This window comes from Sus scrofa, chromosome 10 (assembly GCF_054392235.1).
Source record: "Sus scrofa isolate SSC_HxYL_T2T_F1_AM1 chromosome 10, Sscrofa_HxYL_maternal_Yorkshire_Landrace_v2.0, whole genome shotgun sequence".
Classification (NCBI taxonomy): Eukaryota; Metazoa; Chordata; class Mammalia; order Artiodactyla; family Suidae; genus Sus; species Sus scrofa.
Window position 1 is genome coordinate 55,871,449 of NC_139392.1, and position 16,961 is coordinate 55,888,409.

At 40.4% G+C, this 16,961-nt stretch overlaps 1 protein-coding gene across 10 annotated transcripts in view; it reads right to left on the reverse strand.

Moving 5' to 3' along the window:
- Positions 1-15,680, reverse strand: part of NAA35 (N-alpha-acetyltransferase 35, NatC auxiliary subunit) — a 101,145-nt gene extending 85,465 nt beyond the window's left edge. For 4 of the 10 annotated variants that reach the window (XR_014817737.1, XR_014817738.1, XM_021064637.2 and 1 more), the window contains exons 1-3: positions 15,552-15,680; positions 14,596-14,724; positions 2,526-2,559 (exon numbers count right to left, since the gene is read on the reverse strand). Coding sequence is in view for 4 of the 10 variants with exons in the window: in XM_021064637.2 (XP_020920296.1) it covers positions 2,526-2,559; positions 14,596-14,719 (158 nt within the window). In the remaining 6 variants the exon portion in view is untranslated. Of the gene's footprint in view, positions 1-2,525; positions 2,560-14,595; positions 14,739-15,420 lie in introns of all 10 variants that reach the window. The other 6 variants (XM_021064640.2, XM_084979779.1, XM_021064639.2 and 3 more) reach the window with 4 other exon arrangements.
- Between the last annotated feature and the right edge of the window lie 1,281 nt (positions 15,681-16,961).

The window sequence follows — 16,961 nt, forward strand, 5'->3', positions numbered from 1 at the left end:
AGAAAATGTTGCAATATGAATGTCCATCCATAGAGATGCTGTAGAACAAATTAGGACACACTTTATTTTATTGTTTTGTTTTTGCCTTTTTTTTTTTTTTTTAAGGATCCAACCTGCAGCACATGGAGATTCCCAGACTAGGGGTCAAATCGGAGCTGTAGCCACCGGCCTACACCATAGCCACAGCAACACCAGATCCAAGCCATGTCTTCGACCTACACAACTCATGGCAACGGAGGATCCTTAATCCACTGAGTGAGGCCAGGGAACAAACCTGCGTCCTCAGGGACGCTAGTCAGATTCGTTTTTGCTGAACCACACAGGAACTCCATACAGTAATTTTTTTTTTTTTTTTTTTTTTGCTATTTCTTGGGCCGCTCCCACGGCACATGGAGGTTCCCAGGCTAGGGGTCGAATCGGAGCTGTAGCCACCGGCCTACACCAGAGCCACAGCAACGCAGGATCCGAGCCGCGTCTGCAACCTACACCACAGCTCACGGCAACACCGGATTGTCAACCCACTGAGCAAGGGCAGGGATCGAACCCGCAACCTCATGGTTCCTAGTCGGATTCATTAACCACCGTGCCACGACGGGAACTCCCCCATACAGTAATTTTATAAAATAAAAAGCAACTGTTAAAGTGAACAAGTGGAGCTATTACACACTAATATGGAAAGATCTCCACGACACACTGAATGGGAAAGAAATTTGCAGAACAATATATACAGTCAACGCTAGCTATCCACAGGTGATTGGTTCCAAGGACCTCTGCAAATGCTCAAGTCCCCTAGTAGTTCAACATACTAGTTCAACACTGGACTGAATATTTTCACTTACAATTAACTCGTTTTAGAGATTTTATTCACGTATGTAAGTGTATTTTTTAATAGGTCTAGGACATGTAACAATCTGATGACGTGTAATAATGATTATCTCAGGGCAAAGAACAGAGACTGGGTGAAGGAGTCATAGGAAGTTTTGTTTCATCTCTAATGCTTGAATTTGTTAAAACAATTAAAGTTAACAATGGCACAATTAAAACCCTAGATCAATGAGGTATGTGTCTATTTTGTAAAATTACTACAGAAATTATAATAGCAATCTTGGCTATTTTATTCATTTGACAAATACTGAGTGCCTACTATGTGCTAGGCCCTGTTCTAGGCACTTGAGATACATGAGTGAGGAGCAAAACAAATCTGCCTGCCTCATGGGCTTACATTCTAGTGGAAGGAAACAGACAATAAAGGTAAGTACATGACACAGTAGGCTAGAAGACTATATATGCTAAGGAGAAAAGAAATGATAGCTAAAGAAGATACACATTAGAAGAATACAACTTTAAGAGACAGCCAGGGTAGGCTGCTCACGATCCCTGGGGTCAGTGTCTAAAATCTTGGGGAAATGAAGAGAGCTATGTCCCCCTAGCAGTTCCCTCTCAAATCTTGCTCATGCCACATTCTTTAGGTATCATTTAGTTTGTGGCTTGATTTTACTATATCCTTCTTATAATCGCCTGTGGCATCAAAATGATGATCTACAGTGGTTCTCAAAGTGTGGCCCCTAGATCGGCAGCATCAACCCCACCTGGGAACTTGTTAGAAATGCAACTCCTAGAGTTCCTACTGTGGCTCAGTGGAAACAAATTTGACTAGTATCCATGAGGATGCAGGTTCCATCCCTGGCCTATCCCAGTGGGTTAAGGATCCGATGTTGCCATGAGCTGTGGGGTGTGGTGTGTGGTCGCAGATGTGGCTAAGATCCCATACTGCTGTGGCTGTGACACAGCCAAGTGGCTACAGCTCTGATTCGACCTCTAGCCTGGGGCCCTCCATTCCATATGCCACACGGGTCAGGCCCTAAAGAAAAAGAAAGAAATGCAACTTCTATGATCTCAACACTAGACCTACTAAATAGGGTTAACTCTAGGGGTAGGGCCCAGCAATCTGTTTTTTAAAAATCCTTTTAGATGATTCTGAAGTCACTAAAGTCTGAGAACCAAATTTCAAGTTCTACTTCCCTGATCAAATGTTTAATCTTGTCCACTTAATAATTTGAAATTTCATATTTTCAACCTTGAAAATTGAGTTTGGCCATAGCAGTATGGGAACAGAGGCTCTCTACAGGAGTATAAATATCATCCAGCAATTCCTTCCACTTTACCTTTCTAGGGATTCTCCACCTTCTTTCATCCAGGCATTTAGTCACCTATCTCTTGGTCATCAACCATCCTATCAAATATGACATACAAGCAATACCTTTTCTTTAAGAAATTCTATATCCTGTACATCTACCCTCAAGAAAAGGATCATTACGTCACAGTTTCATTAGATACAACCACCTTCTATCAAAACTAAGGTCAGCTGCCTCAAAACAGTTCACCAAGGTTAAAACTATATAACTAGTGTTATTCTTACAGGTCTGAAATGTGAAGTTATTCAGATTTCAAGGAATACTACTGCACATGAGACAAAATAGATGGAAATATTACACTAAATTATTTTAAAGGACACAAATACTTACAGCTTATCATGAAGCAGTTCTCCCAACTTTAACTCTAAAAGAAACAAAGAGAAAAATCTTTTGAATACCATATTTATGTTTTATTTTTAATTCTAAGAAAAAAATGAAACAGTATTAACACCTGAAAAATGCAGGTGCAGTCCTTTAAACTTCATTTTCTAAGAAATGACCATTGTTTCTACTCAATTACTAGTATAATGCCTTACATACAGTGAATATTTAAATACTAACTATAGAATTAAAAAGTGACCCATCCTAGGCCATGATAACACAATCAGACTTATCAGTCTCACTTAAAAAAACAAAAGTAGGAGTTCCCGACGTTGTGGCGCAGTGGTTAACATATCCGACTAGGAACCATGAGGTTGCGGGTTCAGTCCCTGGCCTTGCTCAGTGGGTTAAGGATCCGGCATTGCCGTGAGCTGTGGTGTAGGTTACAGACGTGGCTCGGATCCCGTGTTGCTGTGGCTCTGGCGTAGGCTGGTGGCTACAGCTCTGATTCGACCCCTAGCCTGGGAACCTCCATATGCTGTGGGAGTGGCCCAAGAAATAGCAAAAAGACAAAAAATAAAAAATAAAAATTAAAAAAAAGCAAAAAAACAAAAGAAAATAAACCCGTGTTTATATGTGCCCCTAAAAGCAATAAACTTTTTCATAGGACTCTATGTGACTTATCGAATTGTTTTTAAACCACTCGACATCATAATCTAATCTCTTTTTGTCCCAGAGACAGTGTCAGAAATCATTTTTAATTACATTTCATTTAAATAATGTAGATAGCACTTGAGTAAACAGCTGATCAAAAGAGTGTTCACCCTTTATAAAGCAGTAGTTCTCAACCTTGGCTGTATATCAGTATCAACTGGGGTGTTTTTGAAAATTGCAATGTCCAAATAGCACCCCAAACCAATTAAATTCTGGGAGTGGGATCTATACAGTGATTTTTAAAGCACTCCAGGTGACTTCAGTGTGCAAGGAAGGTGGGAACCACTATTCTATCATTTTAAAATACTGATGGTCGAATCCTGTGGGAGGTAAAAAGCATTTTTCAGAATTTTACTAATCCCCCTAGCTAATCATAAGTTAAACAACATTCCTTTTTAAAAATTTCATGTACCAAAACAGATAAATTAATGAAAAACATTTATCAAAATATTGTAATAAAGCAGAATAAAACACACAGCAGTTATCAAAGATGGCTTGGGAAACCAGGAGTCTGTGATGTTAAAATTATTTTGGTAATAATACTAAAACAGTCTTTGTTGTTTTCACTGTGCTGACATTTACAGAGATGATGCAAAAGCAATGGTGTAAAGAGCTTCAGCACAAATCCAGATAATGGTCCCAAGCTAAACACTGTATCCTTTACTTTCAGGTACTTTCACTTAAGAATTCCCTGATGGAGCAATAAAAATTATTAATCTCAGGTCCAGGACCAAAGTGCAAGTAAGGCACACAGGAGCTCCCATTGTGGCTCAGCGGAAACAAATCTGACTAGCATCCATTGAGGATAGAGGTTCGATCCCTGGCCTTGCTCAGCAGGTTAAGGATCTGGCGTTGCCATGAGCTGTGGTGTAGGTCAAAGATGTGGCTTGGATCTGGTGTTGTGTAGGCTGGCAGCTACAGCTCAGATTAGACCCCAAGCCTGGGAACCTCCATACACCAAGGGTATGGCCCTACAAAGACAAAAAATTTCAAAAAATTTAAAAAGTAAAGCACGTAGGATGCAAATTTTAAGGAGGCACTTTCAGGTATTATCTTCTTACACTGTGTACCCTTGTGCTTCAATTACTTCATCCTAGTGATGGCCTTGATTTGCCTAGAGAAATTTCAATCTTTGAGTACATATTTTTTAATATTCTATTTGACAAATGGGAAGTATATACATAAACACTCCCATTGCATACCAAAGTAAGAGGATGTCTCCAGGAAAAGCTCTTCCACAATTATCACTAAACACCATTTTTACTTGAAAGAATAACTGACACATTATAGTTATTCAGACTTGAGAATATGGCATTTTCTTGAAAACAAATGAGTTCATTGCTTTAATAGCTGACATGTTTACTGCCCATGATAAAATTTGAGCTTTCAAGGAAAAAAAAAAACAAAAAACAAACAGAATTTTGGAAAACATGTATCTGCCACTGAGAGTTTTCCAATACTTAAAAAAGGCTTTCCTGATGATATTGGTGGTAATATTAACAAATTTATTTATTTATTTATTTTTGTCTTTTTAGGGCCCCACCCGTGGCACACGGAACTTCCCAGGCTAAGGGAAGTATCAGAGCTGTAGCCGCCGACCTATGTCATAGCCACAGCAATGCCAGATCCAAGCTGCATCTGCCACCTGCATGACAGCTCACGGCAATGCCAGATTCTTAAACCACTGAGCGAGGCCAGGCATTGAACCTTCATCCTCAAGGATACTAGTCGGGTTTGTTATGCTGAGCCACAACAGGAACCCACCAAAAATGTACTTTTTAATACTGTAAAATAACACATGTGAACATTTGGAAGATGGGCTTAACTCACTGAAGCAATATTTTGTGAATGGTAATATATTATAAAATTAGGCATGGAAAAAGACCCATTCAAAGTTCCAGACAGACCAATATATTTTACTATAGCAAAGCATGAAAAGTGCACTGATATATTTTCAGATTCCACACTGCAAAATAATCTTCAAGAAACTACCAACTGTCAAGTTTGTAGTAACAAAGAATATCCACAATCATCTGAAAAGGTTCCCCTCTCTCTCTCTTTTTTTGCTTTTTAGAGCTGCACATGCAGCATATGGAGATTCCCAGGCTAGGGGTTGAAGCAAAGCTGTAGCCACCAGCCTACGCCACAGCAACACCAGATCCAAGCCGCACCTGCAACCTACACCACAACTCACAGCAACGCTGGATCCTTAACCCACTAAGCAAGGCCAGAGATCAAACCTACGTCCTCATGGTAGTCAGATTAGTTAACTGCTGAGCCACAACAGGAATTCCAAGGTGGCTCTATCTTTTAACTACGTATTTGGTGAGGCCAGATTTACTTCACATACTGCTACCAAAACAATACACAGCAACAGACTGAATACAGAAGCAGATACAGAATTCAGGTACCCTCCATTATATGCTAACATTAAAGAGACTTTCAAAAGTATAAAACAATGCTATTGTTCAAAGTTCTTTTTTGTCCTAGAAAGCACAATATTAATTTTAAAAATGTTAACATGCAATGAGTTATCATTTTCAAATGAATAAGTATTTTAAAAATTTGTTTTAAGTTCTAATACAATAAATTTCAAAATACATATAACACACAAACACATAACACACACATACTTTTTAAAAGAAAAAGAGCATATTTGTAAGAGTATAATGGGGTCCTGAGACAAAAAATTTGAGAACTGCTGTAATAATTTATCATATACTTAGGGTAAATTGATACCAAATAGCTTCATTGAACTTAAAAATAAAAACACCCCACAGACGTAGAAGCAAGTCCATCACTCTGGGCCCTGATTTCCTCATCTGTAAAATGAAAGGTTGTAGTAGATGACTCTGTAGAATTCCTGAGAACTCCGGTAATAAGATCACTCACTAGTAAATTATAGGCAGTAAACTTTAAAATCTTTAAGCAGAGGACAAGCACACTCATTGCATGATCAGTAAAAGGACAGAGAATCATGAGCTCGTAGAGCACTATACACATGAGTAATTTGAGTCTTATCCAACTGGGCAGCATTTCCCCCAAAATTTAATGAGCAGGATGTTTTACATTTATAATTAGCAGTCACAGCAATGATGTCATCAAACATCATGTAGTCTCTGAAAAATTCCACTCTACACTAATAAAAAAGTCAAAAAAACAAAGTCACTACTAATAAAAAAGTCAAAAAAACAAAGTAATGTCTTATTAGTACCATGAAAATAGCTTTGACCTTGTATACTTCACAAAATGGTATTGGAGATCCTAGGAATCACAGACTACACCAAACCACTGAACTATCTTAACACAATGATAAAAACAAAGTTACTTTAATTCTTAAGTTAAAGCCTTAAGTAGGTACAAAGCATACATACAGCTTAGTCCACTCAGAGCAAAGGAAAAAATTAGATACCAGGAAAAGTTGATGATTTCCATTTTTTTTTAACAATAAATTGCTTTTTTATTCTATCCTTACTCTCATAATGCAAAAATGGATCTGTTGTGAGAAAATTTAACTTAATTTTGTGGAACAGAAAATTTCATGACATCTGAGGACATCCTTCCTTTTGCCTTGGAAATGAACACTGAACCATAACTTCTGGCTAGAAATTGGATGTGCAGCAGTGCTAAGCATCTGAAGCCTATGATGATTCTCCTGAAGAAAAGTAATTCAAAAGGATGAGAAAAACATGCAACTATTTGACAATAAAAGCACATTTTGCCATCTTATAAGAAGATCATTTGTAAACTGGTATTACAGATCTTTGAATAGAATTTTACATATAACATCATAAATGATGCTTAAGTTCTCTGCTGGGGTCCCTATGAGAGCCCTACTAACGCTACCATATAGCTGAAATGCAATACCACTGTAGAGTGATATTTAAATCGATAAGTTTAAGTCAAACCCTGTGTAAAGGTGGCCAATTGAAGACACACAACTACCTTTTTTTTTTTTTTTTTTTGGCTACACCTTTGGCATGTGGAAATTCCCAGGCCAGGGATCAAACTTGTGCCCCAGTTGCTACCTAAGCTTCAGCTGAAGCAACACCAGATCTTAACCTGCTGTACTGCAAGGGAACTTCTTCAACAACCTTTAATTCTCTCCTGATATCTTATTTAAACTATTAAAGGAAATTTTTTCTTTTTTAAAAAGAAAGCTATGGACCTAAAGGAAGAGGAAAAGAACAGGTGCAGAAATACTACTACAAAATTAAGGAAACTTGGAAACAGAAAGACAAGTAGTTTCTTAGCATACTCAAGAAAAATAAAACCAGCAGTGGAGAAAGCCAAATCCAATGTGATTTACCGCCTAACCACCGAAAGTGTGGATACAGATGTTGGATTGAGCCATAAGACAGCCCAGAGCCCGGGCCTAATGTACAGCGAAGGACAACTACCCCTCCCTCATCCTGGATAAAACTGAAGACTTTCTTTGAAGAGAGTAAACAAAACAATCTTCAGGGATAGGTTATTTGAAGGCTAAGATTCAGTAATGGAAAGAGAGGGCCGTAAGTGAATATATGAAAATTCCAGCCCTGTTCCCCCAGTTAACTGGTAAAGCATAGGCACACAGCCAAATCCTCAATCTCAAGCAGAAGATTAGACAAATATTCTCTACAGATTACAATCTTTCCAAGAGGAAGGAGCTAAATAACTGACAGCAAAGGTTCTCCAACACAAAGGCCAAGTCAGATGGCCTGACAGACATTCAGAGCAGAGAAGTCCTGCTTGAAAATTCAGATCTTCCGAATCCTGAAAAAGAAAAACAGAGCTAGAGGAATCAGGCTGCCTGACTTCAGACTATACTACAAAGCTAGTCATCAAAATAGTATGGTACGGGCAGACACAAAAAAGCAGAAATATAAATCAATGGAACAGCACAGAAGGCCCAGAAATAAATGCACCTACAGTCAACTCATCTACAACAAAGGAGGCAAGAATATACAGAGGAGGAAAGACATTCTCTTCAATACGTGGTGCTGGGAAAACTGGACAGCTACATATAAAAGAATGAAATTAGAACACTCTCTAACACCATATACAAAAATAACTCAAAATGGATTAAAGACCTAAATATAAGACCAGATACCATAAAACTGTTACAGGAAAACATAGGACACTCTTTGACATAAACTGCAGCAGTTATCTTTTCAGATCCACCTCCTAGAGTAAGGAAAATAAATACAAAAAATAAACAAATAGGACCTAATTAAGCCTAAAAGCTTTTGCACAGCAAAGGAAACCATTAACAAAATGAAAAGACAACCCACAGAATGGGAGAAAATATTTGCAAATGAAGCAACCAACAAAGGATTAATCTCCAAAATATACAAAGAACTCATATAGCTCAATATAAAAAAAAAACAAAACAAAACAGGAGTTCCTGTCGTGGCTCAATGGTTGAGGAATCCGACTAGGAACCATGAAATTGCGGGTTTGATCCCTGGCCTTGCTCAGTGGGTTGGGGATCCGGCGTTGCCGTGAGCTGTGGTGTGGGTCACAGACGAGCCTTGGATCCCCCGCTGCTGTGGCTCTGGTGTAGGCCGGTGGCTACAGCTCCGATTCGACCCCTAGCCTGGGAACCTCCATATGCCATGGGAGCAGCCCAAGAAAATGGCAAAAAGACAAAAAAAAAAAAACAAAACAAAAACCAAACAACCCAATCAAAAAATGGGCAAAAGATCTAAATAGATATTTATCCAAAGAAGCCAAAAAAACACATGAAAAGATGCTCAACTTCACTAATTATTAGAGAAATGCAAATCAAAACTACAGTGAGGTATCATCTCACACCAGTCAGAATGGCCATCACAAAAAAAATTTACAAACAATAAATGCTGGAAGGGTGCAGAGAAAAAGGAACCCTCTTACACCATCAGTAGGAATATAAGTTGGTACGACCACTAGGGAAAACAGCATGGAGGTTCCTCAAAAAAACCAAAAATAGAACTACCATATGATCCAGCAATCCAACTCCTGGGCATATACCCAGAGAAAAACCGTAATTTGAAAAGATACATGTTCACTGGAGCACTATTTAACAGCCAAGACATGGAAGTAAGCGAAATGTCTATTGACAGAGGAATGGATAAAGAATGGAATGGATACAATGGAATATTATTCAGCCATAAAAAGAATGAAATAATGCTGTTTGCAGCAGAATGGATGGACCCACAGATCACCATACTGAAGTGATTTCAGTCAAAGATTCGTTAGCTACTGAGCCACAACGGGAACTCCTGGTGACCGTACAGTTGTTTTCGAGGTCTGTGAATCTTTCTGTTTTGTAAATAAGTTCATTTATATCTTTTTCTTTTTTTCTTTTTTCAGATTCCACATTTAAATGAAAAAAAAAAAAAGAAGAAAAAAAAAAGAGGATCAGCCTAGAAGTTTCAATATCCAGAAAGCAAACACTCCAAAATGTGCATACAGAAAAAACAAGGAGTAAATAGAGTAATTCAAGAAAGCTCCCCCAGCACTGAAAGACTAAAGTGAAAGGGATTCAGAGTCATCAACAAAGCAAACCACTGTGAAAGTTCTAGACATGGGGAACAAAGAGAAGATTCTAAAAAATTACATGTGAAAGCTCAGTAATCAGAATGTCATCAGACATTTGAGCAATGTCCTCAAAATTATTACCCAGATGTATTACCAATAAAGTGGGAGGACAGAATAAAGACACTGTCAGACATCTGGAAACTCCAAAACATGCATCTCCTGTGCACTTTACTCAGGAAAATAATAAATGTCCAATTGAAGCAAAGGAGAAAAGTAGGAAACCCCAGGCTGAGGATGAAGGAAGATCTCCAAGAAGTCCAGACTGAAGCAAAGTAAGAGACTTGAGAAGAAATTTCCTTACGAAGATAAAAACAACAGGGTATCTGATGTATCTTAAAATCTTAAGATTTAGACTGATGAAGGGTGTAAGGTAGAATTAATGGTAAGTACATAGTCTTTAAGAATTTTTTGTGTAGAACACAACTGTAAAAGAAGGGAAAAGCAACAACAGTTTTACTCTTTGGCTCAGCTATGAGTAATATTACGTAGCTGTAACTTCCCATATGGGGGAAGTCCACAGACAATGCCCAAATGGGAGTGGGGGGAATCAAGAAATAGCAATAAAAGGATGCTATCTAGAATCGTGATTACTAAAATAACCCGCTAACGGGAAAAGTGGTGACTTCCGAGGACACTTTTTCTTTTTTTTTTTAAAAAAAATGATGCTCAGGTTTTCCTTTCTTTTCCCCCCCCTCTTTTTGCTTGTGGCATGTGGAAGTTCCCAAGCCAGAGATCAAACCCGCCTTCCTGCAGCAACCCAAGCCACAGCAGTGACAATGCCAAATCTTTAACCCACTGTGCCACCAGGGGACTCTAAGGATACCTTTTTCTACTGACCAAAGCTCCTAACGTACACAATACAAAATTAAACGGGACACCTGGTAAGATGCATTTAACAATGCAGACGAGCCCTCGAAAAGAGCAAGGAAGGCCCCATTCCCTTCTTACTGCTTGCTTTAATGCTAGTTGTTAGAGGTGTTATGATATCCAATACTCACATGGCCCTTCTGTAAAGAATCCAAAGTCAGAAAGTTTAAATGATAGCTGAACATTCTTGAAAGTAATCTAAATGTAGTGATCTAAGTAGCAGTACTAGTATTTGGGGCAGAAAAATTATTTTTCGTGGTGGCTATCCCGCGCATGGAATGACTACCAGCATTCTTGATGTGTACCTACCAAGCACCAGGAACAAATCCCTGACCCCCAACTGCAACAACCAAACATGTCTCAAGACACTGGCAAATGTCCCTTGAGGGGCAAAATCACCCCTGGTGGAGAAAAAGTGATCCACAATTATCAGTCCTCCCAACTCCACTCATGCCCCACCACTAAAAATACTCTTGATAATATGAAACAGGAAAAACATAATTTTCATTTCCAAAACCAAAATCACTCAAAAAACTTTTTATAGCAGGACAATTTCTGTCCATCTTTTTCCTCTTAGAATAAAATGGTAACGAACAATAAACACCTAGAGGGATTCTCAAACCGGGGCTCATGAATTGAGGGGGGTGGGGTTAAAGTCCACTAAAGTTTTATCTAGAATCTGTATTTCTTCTATAATTATTATTAAATTATATGTAATCAGTTCAATGATAATCTTTTTAAAAGATTTCAGAAACATATTCCAGACTAAACTACAGTTTCAGTGCTCAAGTTTGCGTTTATAATTATGCTGGTTCCAGGCAAAACCCCACAATGATAGCATTTAATGTGATAAAGTGGTTCTCAAACTTCTCAAGCCCAAGATCCAGATATTCTCTGGTGTGAAGATAAAGGGCTTTAGAATATTCATTTAGTCTTAAAAACTAATATATTGTTCTGGGTAAGAGAAGACAGAACAGAAAAGAAGGGAAATAAGAGACTTAAGCATCTTAAATAAAGCAAGAGAAGTTTTCTGAAAGTACTGGGCAAGACTGAGGATGAACGGACTTAGCCATCAAAGAGAGAAGAAAACAGGATGAGAGGATGGGCCATGTCCTCCTAAACTACAGCTTAAAAAGAATGCAAGTAACGACAGCTGACCTTGTATTACCTCTGGGCTCCAGATATCTGATGGTGTCATCGTCCTAGGAGAGGCTGTTGGCTATTCAGAGTACATGAGGAAGAAGGGAATCTAGCAGGCAAAAGAAGCAGCAGCAGTGTATCTTTTGATTTACGTTTAAGTGAAGTTTCTTAGTTCAGAGTTTGTGATTCAGAAACTGCCTAAATATAGACAACCAAATGGAATATAAAGAGCAGAGGATTAACAGGTAACAAAATAAGATGGTTTGAATTCAGCAAGGTTTCCCAGAGAAGCAAAGCTCAGAGGTGTAATTTAGATAAATGATATCTATCAGGTAAAGTAATAGTGACAGCACTATATATTCAAAATAATTTGGGAAAGAAAAAAGAAAAACAAAAGTCTCAATTTCAGCTATAGGAAATGTGGAGGGAATATGTGCCATCTGATTAAAAAGAAATAAATGATGAGTTAGAATTTGACCCAGAGGATTTGGAAGCGCCACCAAAAGAACAAGTAGAAATGTGCATGAAAGACACTGTCATCAGTGTGTGCAGGTTAAAATCACCAAAGCCTAGTCAAATGCCATCACACTGTTACTAATGAGAAATCACTGTGACAGAGAAGAAAAAGATGTAATGATACCTGTATTTTAATTTTCAGAAAGTTATTAGAATAGAAATCTAAACTACAAACAAGAAGACTATGAATCTGATCATTTCAAAAAGGGAAAACAAATTATTAATACTATAGACTCAAAATCAAGAGCCTTTAGTCCTAAAACCATCCGTAAAGTGGAAAATTCTCGATTTTTAGTTTCTAGGACTACATCTCATGTCTGAGCCACTTGAGACAGTGCAAGAGTTAATTATGGAAGAATTAATAGGATGGGTTTGATACTGGCAACCAAAGATGCCACTCTCAATCCACACTAAAGCAGGTATTAAACTCTATTTCCTACTCAAGGTCCCTTCCATGAAGAAGCAGAATTATTCACTGTTCCTCAAAATAAGGTCTCATTGAACTTTTGCTCTAATGGTTCATCTCAGTTTAGAGTAATTTCCTCACATTCACTGAATAGAAACTTGACCACTCCTGTAAGGCCCAACTCAAGCCATAAATACTTCATAAAACTTTTCCCATTCAGGTTTATACTGACAGCCCTCTAATACTGATCATTTAAAATCAGTGCAAGATGACAGGTGTGCTCCACTTAACAGTTTAAGAACACTAACTTTCACTTCTTTCTCACTCCTTCAGACAGACATACGTGGGCAGTCACCCAACTCCCAGTCTAATGTTTTTTCCACTATCTCACTCAGGCATCCTTTAACTGGACATGTATTTCAAAACAGTTGAAGGGTGAGCACATGATTTATCACTCTGCGTATACTCAGCTGGCTCCCTTTCCACCTGCAGCTGCTCTAAGTCTTTATTCCTCTCCTTAAGAGCACTATTCTAAACACACTCCAACATCACAAAAAGTCTAATCCTCTTGTTCACTAACAGAAGCCATCAAGGTATGAATCCCTCCACCCTTCCTCCTCACCCACTTAGAAATATACCTGTATCATCACCATCCTAACCTCCGTTCCCCCTCACTATGTTCCGACTTTTTTCCCTCAGGTTAATTTCTCTACCTTGTTCCTGATTCCATCCTCTCTTAAAGTTCCAGCCCTCACTCTATCATTTGTTCCTTTCTCTTATCTTTATTCTTGCCGAGACGCTTTCCCCTCAAACAACAAACATGCTCACTTCGCCAATCATTTATGCCCAAGCATTTGAACTTGACTATGTGCCAGGCAATGTGCTATGCACCAGGATTATTGACAGGATCTCTGCATTCACAGAGCTCATATTTCAGTGGGTAAAGGTGACAATAAACAATAGTTGAAAATGGTTTCCAACAGTGGATAAGTGCTATGAAGAAAATAAAACAGGGTGATTCAACTGAGGTGGAGTTGAATAAAAAAGAATGAGGGAGTTCCCATTGTGGCTCAGCAGCTTATGAACCCGACTAGTATCCATGAGGACGTCAGTCTGATCCCTGGCCCCACTCAGTGAGCTGTGCTATAGGTTGCAGACGTGGCTCAGATCTGGCGTAGGCCAGCAGCTGTAGCACTTGATTCGACCCCCAGCCTGGGCACTGCCACATGCCACAGGTGCAGCCCATGAATCTGCTTTGATTGGTTGTTTTCTGAAAATCTCACTGTGAAGCTAACATTTAAGTGGTCAAGAAGAAGCCTGTGATGTGAACACCTGGGGAACCGACCCTGATGTGTTTATTAAGGATCTTGGGACCAACGTAATGAGCCCAGTGGAGCAGTGGTACAAAAAACAGTCTGAGCTGTTGGCAGGCACCAGATCATATTGGCCACAGGGAAGAAGTTTAAATTTTATTCTACATACAGCAGGAAGCCAACGGAAGATCTTAAGCTGGGAAATGATGTGATGTGACCATTTTCAAACCTCAAATATACACAAACACTATTGTCTTTGGGGCAACAGAATTCCTATTTCCGCAGTTTGAAATTATTGCTATGTACTCTCAAACTTATTAAAGTTAGAACATGTTAACAGAAGAAACTGCCTCAATGTCTGTATTTCATGATATATATAAACTGGCTTCAAACAAAAGTTAAAATCAGAAAATAGAGAATGAGTGTGGTTAACAAGCTCAATAAACCGCACTTACCTGTTGATTTTCTTTTTCATTTACTGCTACAGTTTAGAAATCACAATCCACATTTCATTGCACCCTTTCTCAAATTTTGAACTTCTATTTCAAAACTTCAAACTCACCTCGACAAGCTTCTTCAAAATCTTGGGTTATGTCCACCCAGTTCGTATTGCTTTTTTCCATCTTTTCTGGTGTACTGAGCTCCCATCCTGAATCATCATCTTCTACAGAAGCTTTCATAACCATTATGCCTATAAAATTAATACTGGTGTAAAAGAGAGGATGTAGCTTTCAGGACAAGGGTACTGGCAAACCATGTGTGTCTGTTTAAGTACTGGATGAAAGTCTTACTAAACTGTCTGGGCAGAGCTCTTTTGAGTTTGTGGACGGTACTGTAAAAAATTACCTTAATGCAATTAAATTTCACGTTAATTAACACTACTGGTCCACCATCTACGAGGGCTCATAAACAAGTTTGCCTATTTCATAAGAAAAATCACAAACCATCCCAGCACTGGCCCAAAGAGAACCAACTCCACTGTTTCCAACTTTCAACGCTGGCCACAAATAACCAAGGCACTCTTCAAGGTCCCCTCTCGCAGCCCAAGACCCCATGCGGCAACCACTCAAGTCAAGGGGGTCCCTCCCCTACCGGAGCTTGCTGGATCAACCTCTCTCCGCTCGGCAGGACCCCAGCATGGCCTGTCCGGGGGGCACCGCACAAGGGAGCGCACCACGGGGTCCCAGCCATCGGGCTTAGGGCGGAGGTGCACCTGAAGCGGGGACCCGGCTCACCCGGGTCAGCCCGGCCCGGTCCCAAAGGCACGGAAGCAAGGACAGAGCTGCCGTCGCGCGGGAGGACGGGCATGCCCGGTGCCAGGTCGTCGCCCGGTAACACTGTGTAAGGCCGGGCCCTCGGCGGACACTGGGGAGCCCGTAGCTCCTACCTGAAGCGCGGCGGGAGGGCCGGGGCCGCAGGGTGACCTGGAGTCCCCCGGGTCTGCCACACGCGCGAGGGGCTGCGGCTGTCGGACACGGGTAGGAGGAAGTCTCAAGGGCTCCGCACGGTGGTTCCTACCTACTTCTCCCGTGGCCACTCGCGCCGCCACACAGTCCGAACCGCGGAAATAAAGACGCCGCCTCGGCTACTGCCGCCGCCGCCGCCGCCGCCGCCGCCCCCTCCCCTCTCAGCCCAGCCCGACCATCCGCGTGCGCGCATGCGTACGCCCAGTGCGCGCGACCCCGCCTCCTCTCCCTCACGCCAGGGGACTTCGCGCTCCCGGCCACACCCCCTTCCTAGCCACTGCCGTCATTCGGCCGTTGGAGGCCATCTTCTCTTCTCGCGAGATTAGAGGCAATCGCAAGACCGGAAGCTATCTTCCTCCTCCAGCCTTGGGCAGCGACCTGGTTAGTGGGTGGGTCCCAGTAAGGGGCGGAGCCTGGGGACCCAGAGCCCGCCCCGCCTCGTCCCGCGCAGCTCCCTGGGAAATTCTTAGAAAGGTGAAGAGAATCAGGAGGAAGGAGTGGAAGTAGGTGTGGACCCTTGATGTTGGGGCTGTGAATGAAGAGCTCAGCTCTGAAAGCTCCGTCGAGTTGGTTTTGCCTGACACTTGATTTATGTTTCCTAGAGAATCTGGGGAGTTCATGAGGAAGAATGGAAACAAAATATCAGCAGAATCAAGTCATTTTCTTTTAGACCCATTACATGGTTTAAAGCTTTCCTAAAATTAGTAAAATGATCATTTTTAAAGTGCAATTAAATAAGTAGACTACTACGGGTAGGAAACAAAATGCATCTTTACCACCACGTTGCCAATAAAATGGCTAAAGTTTAAGAGATGATACCCAATGTTGAGGACACAGAACAGTTGGAGCTCCAATTTGCTGGAGCTGGAACTCAGATGTTGCTGATGGGGAATGCAAAAGGATACAACCTCTTTGATAAACAGTTCATCTTTTACTATAAAATTAATCATGCACTTACAAGACCAAGCCATTGGTCCACACAAAAACTTGTACATTAATTTTTGTAGCTTTAAAGACCAAAAACTGGCAACAACCTTAATGAGCAGATAAACAACTTGTGGCATATCCATACGATGATGTGTAATTATTCATATAATGAATAGTAGTTATTGACAAACAGGGATGAGTACTTGACATGCAAAAATATGAATCTCAAAAAAATTCTGAGCAAAGGAAATCATTATGGGAGTTCCTGTTGTGGCTCAGGAGGTTAAGAACCTGACTAGTTTCTATGAGGATGTGGGTTCGATTGCTAGCCTCACTCAGTGGGTTAAGGAACCGGTGTTGCCATGAGCTGTGGTGTATGTTGCAGACATCACTCGGATCCTGCATTGCTGTGGCTGTGGTATAGGATGGTAGCTGCAGCTCCAAATTTGACCCCTAGCCCGGGAACTTCCTTGTGCTGCAGGTTCTGCCCTAAAGAGGGAAAAAAAAAAAATCAGTATGAGCAAAAGACTAGACT